General features: G+C 47.2%; 1 protein-coding gene across 1 annotated transcript; it reads left to right on the top strand.

Annotated features, from left to right (window-relative positions):
* Nucleotides 1–795: 795 nt before the first annotated feature.
* On the top strand, nt 796–6,948 carry Fam205a (family with sequence similarity 205, member A). The gene is made up of 4 exons (XM_013026572.1): nt 796–939; nt 2,074–2,113; nt 2,563–2,623; nt 3,288–6,948. The coding sequence occupies exons 1-4, from the start codon at nt 796–798 to the stop codon at nt 6,946–6,948; spliced, it is 3,906 nt and encodes a 1,301-aa protein (XP_012882026.1).
* The last annotated feature ends 410 nt before the right edge of the window (nt 6,949–7,358 follow it).

Raw genomic sequence — 7,358 nt, 5'->3', positions numbered from 1 at the left:
GCCTAATAGCTGGAAGTATAGCTCCATCTAGCCACGTACAGAGCATAAAACCAAGTATTCAAGCCACAGCACCTCAGATCCCAGCCTCCTGCACAGTTAGGGCTACAGGTGTGAAGCACTAGTGCACAGCTTAAAGCTCTCCATTTCTAAGCCATAGTCATGTTCCTATGTGCTTCTTGGCTACATTTGCAGGAGAGGTGGCAGAATTGGTGGAGGGTCCTCTGACTCAGCCACTCCCTTTTCTTTCTGTTGTGCATGCATATCCACACCAATACACAGCACTCTCCCTTCGCTCTTTCACTTAAGGCTGGTGCTCTAACACTTGAGCTACATACACCTCCAGTTCTAGCTTGTTGCAGGTTAATTGGATTAAGAGTCTAACAGACTATCCAGGCTGACTGAGTTGCTAAACATTTCAGCCACTCTTTCTCACCAGGTGAATTATATACTAAAGCATATAATTTTCTAGGGACAGGTGATAGTTCTTATGAAGGAGAAATACAAGCCAATGTGGTAGTAAAGAGAAAGTGGGAAGTAGACACAGCATGTGAGTGTGGCATGTATAGATGCAGACTATGTAACCTTAACGCAGGACCACACACCATCCACAGACTGAATCACCACTGCACTTCCCTTGGGAAACAGAAGGGCTTTGTGATGCAGTCTGCTTGGCTTGGTTCTGCCCTCTGTGAGGTGGATATGATAGGGTCCAGCACTGAGTGTCATTACTCATAAGGACCTTAAACTCATAGACAGGGGGATGGCTGGTTTCCTCATGCTAATAAGATGTAAACTATGTTGAGCCAAACAGAAGTGCTGTGGAGCATTGGATATCCCTTATATGCTTATGGCTCCATCTTTGTCATTATTCTAATTGTCTGGCACGTGACAAGGAGTTACCATGGAGTGAGGCATGAACCTAAAAAGAGATGCTGCCGGGTAGGGAGACGCTCTGATCTCAGCTGAACTAATTCAAATCTCAGAGAAACCTTTAAATTCTCTGTTTCTCCATATTTCTTCCATCCCTACATTTATACCATACATTAACTTTTAACTCAAGTGTTTATAAAAGAATAAAAGAGGGGCTGGGAAGGTGGCTCAGTGGTAGAGTACTTACCTTGCATGCATGAGGCCCTGGGTTCAATTCCTCAGCACCACATAAGCAGAAAAAACTGGAAGTGGCACTGTAGCTCAAGTGGTAGGGCGTTAGCCTTGAGCTGAAGAGTGAAGGGACAGTGCCCAGACCCAGAGTTCAGGCCCCACAATCGAGAAAAAAGAAAGAATAAAGTATTGGAGAAGTAAGGGAAACACACATGGTGCTTGCTTCTCTGAACCTATTTACCTGGTCCTCCAGACAATATACACTAATTGAAAACCCAAGAACTTCCCTATTTGGCTTGAGTTTAGAACTAAATATAAAAAACATAGGATTTCAGAAGTGCCCCTCCCCCGAATGGGAGAGCTTTCTCCTTGGAAAACTTTGTAAGCAGAAGTCTTTGGGTTGTCAGAAACACTCTTCCTTTAATTTGTTCAGCTTTTCCCCCTTGAGTCCATCTTCAGCTCCCTGCAGGATTTGTCATGTGATTGGGGACAGGAGGAAAGAGAATAGATTTTGATTGTTTGTTTTTTGGGTCCGGTCGTGGGGCCTGAACTCTGGGCCGGGGCACTGTCCCTCAGCTCTTCAGCTCAAGGCTAGCGCTCTACCACTTGAGCCACAGCACCATTTCTAGCTTTTTTCTTTTTGCTTATGTGGTGCTGAGGAATCGTACCCAGGTCCTCATGCATGCAGGGCAAGCGCTCTACCACTGAGCCACCTTCCCAGCCCCGAGGAAAGAGAATAGAGAGCCTCAAAGTAAATCAAAGATAGCCAGAGAAGGGAAGTATTGGGGTACAAAATTGGTGGAATGGAGGAAAAGGCAATGGACAGGAATATATAAAATACGGACAGGTACATAGAAAAGGAAAAGCACGTGTTTGTGATCTTTATCTCATTTTGGACACCAAACGTGTGAAATGTGATTGTGAAATAGCTTCACATGCTAATACTATTTTCTCTCACTTTTTTTTTTTTAGCATCACCGAAAGGTCAGGCAAAGGGCTAGAGCATCAAGAGGTAAAGTGTCAATCTCTTCTCTGACTAAGGCAGGCTTCCTATGGCTCCTGTTCTTCTGTGACCCTTGGTGCCAGGAAATGTGTGTTGTAACCACTTAACTTTTATGTCTCTAGATGGGAAAACAGAATGGCCAAAAATTAGAAATGTTCCAAAATTCTCTTAATTCATTTAAGACTAAAGAATTAAAACAAGATAGATATCCTTAACTGTTGTTTACTAGTTTTCTGACCTTGTGCAATTCAGCTCACGCCTTACCTAAAAAATCAGGTATAATATTGAAAAAATTATTTTTGGTAAGAGACAGCATGTTGTAACTGGTAATGGTATAAACAAACATGACTCTTACATCTTCAGTGCCCTAGGCCAAATAAAGGCCTGACTGTTTTGCTTATTATAGGGTGTCCCTGAAAATACTTCCATAACATATAACACTGTGTCTTATTTCTCAGCTAGGAGATTTGCCCAAGGAGAAGCTGAGAAGCCCCAGAAACTGCTGTCTGTCATGAAAAGGTGATTTCTTACCCTTTGCAGTTTCCCAACTCCCAGCCTGGTCCATGAAGAATTCTTGGTCTGGCATGGGGCAGGGATGAGGAGAGGGATAATGCCTGGGAAGAGACATACATGAAGGGAGTCTACTTGACTGGCTGAAAGGTTGCCCAGACAGAGTGAAGTTCAGGTGTCTCAGGAGGGAAAAGCAGGTCACCCAATTCTACTCTGTGCTAGGGTCACAATAGCTCTGTAATTCAGGATTCAACTAGTGTATCATTCACAAAAGAAATTATATGGGTTGAACTCAAATTATGCAGCCAAGAGAATGGATTCTGAATAAAGAAGTCATCAGGGTCAGCTTCTCTTTACAGCTAGCTATGCTAGGGCAGAGTCCCAAGGCTGAACTTTTCTCACATTGGCTTCTGTGATCTGACTTCAGGGAGGTCACTTCCTGGGCCTTACACTTTCAGAGGACAGTCTGCCATCTTATTCTTAAGGTTTCTTAATATAATGGGTATAGTAGCATGAATATCTGCTACTTCTCAGAATGAGGAGCTCCTACAAGGAGCTCATTTTCCACAGTGTAGGCCTAGAGAACCTGTAGGACTGAGAATGGTGCAGTATCCCCAGCCCCACACTTCCAAGGAGGCAGAATCCTCTATTGTTAACATGCTTCTCTTCCCAGCCAGGGCTGGCTTCCTCAAGAGAAAAGCGTGCGGAAGCTCCTGTGTGCAGATCCCCACTGCAAAATCTGCAATACTGCAGCTCTGGAGATTCAGGAGTTGCTGAAGGCTGACACCAACCAATTCTCCACCACTTTACTGGGGCCATCTGATATAAAGATGTTGCCCAGGTCAAACATGTCTTTTGAGCAGAATCTGGAGCTTCATTCCCAGAACTCTGGAGATATTTCACTGGCAACTGTAACCCCAAGACAAACAGAACTAACAGAACATTTAGCTCAGCCAACCAATGTAGTCAGCATCCAAGAATACTGGGCTGATCATCTCCAACTAGTGCAGGACATTCAGTTGCCAGAGACGTCCCTGGACTCAGAGATGGTGGCTTCTTCAAGATTTGAGGGAACTATGATTACAGTGAATGAGCAGGAGATACAGATCACTGCTAACTGTGCCCAGGGGAACAAACAACACTATCGTCTAAAGGCCCAAGACTCTTTTCTGCCATTGAACTCAAAGATCACTAAACAGACACATCCTACAGCCTTGCACATAGGTTTATTCCTCCCTACCCACCTGGCATTCCTGTGTCCTGAAGTACTGAGGCTTCTCGAAGTACATGTAAAAAAATGGATCCACTTCCAGAAGTGGGGACTCCCCAGACGTGTGGAAAATTCTCTAAGGGAGCTTATGCCAGATCCAACTTTGTTTTGCCTATCTAGAAAAAACCTACAGACTTGCTCCTTCCCAAGTAGTACTTCTAAAGTCACTGCTCACATAATTGGTACCATACCCTACCAGTCCTGGCATTCATGTTTGGCTTATCAGCACACACAATCCCTCTGGGTTTCTGAGTGGTCTGTTACAAGCCTAGGGAAAAGAGTCCAACAAAACCAGAATTGTAAGGTACACCCCCTGCCCTGTAGAGCAGTGGCAGTAATAAGTGGCCACCGTCCACTGCCTAAAAGACAGACTAATGACTCAAGGAGCAGCGTGTGGCAAAGATACCACCAGCTATTCTGTGGCCTACCTTCTCTACACAGTGAGTCCCTGGTTGCCATTTTCTTAGGCCCTCAACGACTCTCCAAAAATATGTCCAAGCTGTCTTTGAAGGATCTTCATCTCTTCAAAGACCTCTCCTACCTCCCCTTGCTGAGTCAGCCTGGCCTTGTGTTAGCTCAAGTCACCCCCTCCCCACCTTGTCCAAATGGGGAGTATCCAACCCAGCATCAGGAGGCTCTGATCACCGTCCCAATTCTGACTCTGGCTGAGTGTGAAGCCTTAGAATGGCACCTGCTGCAGAGGCAGCTCCAGCTCCAGTGGGGCCTGCCAGCTGCCTTGCATCCATCTCAGCATGCCCAGAGCCCCGTGCGGTGTGAACTGCATAACAAAGTCCAGTCCTGTGAGATTGTGAAAGCTTCCTGGTCAGGGAAGCCCTTCTCAATCCTCACCAGAGAACTCCACTTCTTCCCAGAGCATGCCCACAAGCTACTGGGATTCCACCTCCAGAAACACTTGATGCACCTTCGCTGGGGCCTGCCTGAGAAGATACAGAAGTCCATCCAGTTGGTTCATTCCTCCACTGGCCAGCAGCCCCTGTCCTGGAGCAACAAAGCCCTACCCAACATGAGCATCTCCAAGCCTGGGGCCCCAGAGGCTAAAGGAGATGGTTGTCTCTTCTCCCCCATGATTTCACAAGTGTCTGTCCCCATGCCACATTTTTTTGTCCAAGCTCAGGCAATGTTGCAAAGCCACATTGATTCCAAATGTGGGCAGATTCACCAGGGCAAGGTCCCTGATCTTGTATACAGTTCCTGGGAATGCAGAATTCCTGGGGTGCTAGCAATGGCTCCCTTCGCTGACATGCTACAAGGGCAGCCTCTGGAGCTGCAGGCAGCAAGTGAACCTGATCTATATCACAAAGTAACGCCCTGTAAACCAGTGGCCCTTGGCCAGCAGCAACAAGCCTTATCAAATACTACTACTAAACACCATCAGCTGCTCCAAACCCTGCCTGAGGAAACCATTGAGAAACTGGAGACAACTTTACGGCATAAGTATCTGGCCTTTCTGTCAGGCCTGCCTGTTGTTTACTATGTGAGTCTCTCTAAAGTCAAATGCCCAGCAACCACTAGCCAACCTATCATCACAGATATGGTGCCTATGCCTATTACAATCCCACCAGAGCCTCTGGCTCAGATGCATTCCCTTGAAGCCTCAGGTAAGAGATCTGGACCATGCTTTCAAGATGATAAACCTTGGAAAGACACTGCAGAAAAGTCCCAGCTTGAACTTCAGATGGAAGCAAACACTAAAACATGGTCTCCAAAGGGAAAGATATATTCTGCTGGCTCTTCATTCAAAGTGCATATGCTTGCAAACTTAAATTTCCACCTGAAGAAAAAGGTCCTAGAGATACGATTGGGAATTCCTGAAGGTGCAAGGAAGTCCAGGAAACCAAATGTAGCAGTTCCAGAGAACAAATCAACACAGGAGTGTCCTCAGAGTAAGAAACACCACGGAAACACAGTGCTCCAGGAACTACCTACCCCTCTGTGCTCTCCTCCTGCCCCAGCTTCAGAGTGGCTCCACCCTAAAGAAAAGCAGGCCACTGAACTAGATGCAATGCAGCACAACCAAAAACACCCTGGTCTGAAAGCCGTGCCCCCTAGTTTTGTCCCCTGGGTCTCCAAGATCCCCCAACCTTATGAGGACATGACTGAGTCTCAGGTGTTTTGTGTTCAGGTTCAGACCAATGTGAGCCACCCCAGCCTGGAGAAACCCAGGGGCCCTGAGCCCCAAAGCCCTGGGAAAAGCAAGGCCTCAGCCCATGTGTCCATGCTGGCAAGAAAGAGAGAGGACCACCCAGAGAAGCTCGAGGCAGCAGGAGACTTTGGAGGAAGAGATGCTGGGTTTGAGGACAGACACCATGCCCAAGTTCAGAGGCCAGTGGGGATACTCCTGAACAAGACACCCCAAGGCTCATGGCGATGGAAATACGGTTTTCATCCTGTGAAGCCCTGCCAACAAAATTCCCAAGCTAAACTCCCAAAGCCACTGTCAGGAGTTCCTAGAAGAAGAGAATCTGAGCCTGACTTGCTTCACAGACAAACCAATCCAAATGGCATCCTCTCACCTGAAAGGACCCCCAACAACGCGCAGCCTGTGGCAGCCCACGCTCCCCAGGGCCAGCCTTTCCTGGACCAACCAACTCGGGATCAGCTTTTGCAGAGCCCAGCTTGCAAAGGTCAGGTTTTGAAGGGGCTAATGAGGCCAGCCCCTGCTCACAGGGAGACCAGACTTGCAGACACTGGCCTGAGAAGTAAGACACAATCCTTTCTATACTGTGTGAGCCCCGAGATGAAAGGCAAAGGGCACCTGGAATCTACATTTTCTACAGCTGGCAAGAAAGCCAAACCCAGAATGGAAAATGTCCTACGCAGCCTGGCTCATGCCCCAAGTCCCATGAAGAGAACCAAGACAAAGAAGCCAATGGAGCACCCCAAGGTCCAGCCTGATCCTACTGAGAGCCCAGTGGGCACAGCCTCCTTAGCAGGTCCTCCTTCCCCAGGCAATAAGCTTCGCCTGCGCTCCAGACAAGGCTCTGCCTCAGTGCTGGGCCAACCCCTCCACTGCCCTCCGCACTGCCCTCTAGTGCCTAAATAAACACAATTGATCAGAATGACAAGTTCTTCTGTAATATGCAGTAAAGGTGGAGGGCATCACGCCAGAGATTTCAGACCCAGGCCATAACACTAGGACTTGTACATGTCAAGTCCAGTCACTCACCCCTGTAGGTCAAATAAAGAGGCAAAAAGGACAGAGATTTTCTATGGCAGCCACAGAAAGACTGAGCTTTAGTATACTTCAGCCATCTTCCAGACTACAAGCATTTAATCCCTTGGATTTAGTAGGGAGAATGGAACAGAGGTGAGAAGCTATGTCACAGGTGTGTTCTGAGGTGGTTAGAGATGGTCTGATAATACATCATCTCAGGATGAGTCAGGTGGAGCTTTGTTGCAGTAAGGGCCATTGACACCTGGCAGGTTGTTCAGCACTTGGATTGTGAGACAGTT

Source organism: Dipodomys ordii, unplaced genomic scaffold, assembly GCF_000151885.1.
Source record: "Dipodomys ordii isolate 6190 unplaced genomic scaffold, Dord_2.0 Scaffold95, whole genome shotgun sequence".
Classification (NCBI taxonomy): domain Eukaryota; kingdom Metazoa; phylum Chordata; class Mammalia; order Rodentia; family Heteromyidae; genus Dipodomys; species Dipodomys ordii.
Note: the sequence above shows the minus strand (reverse complement) of the source record. Positions and strands in the feature narration are given on the sequence as shown.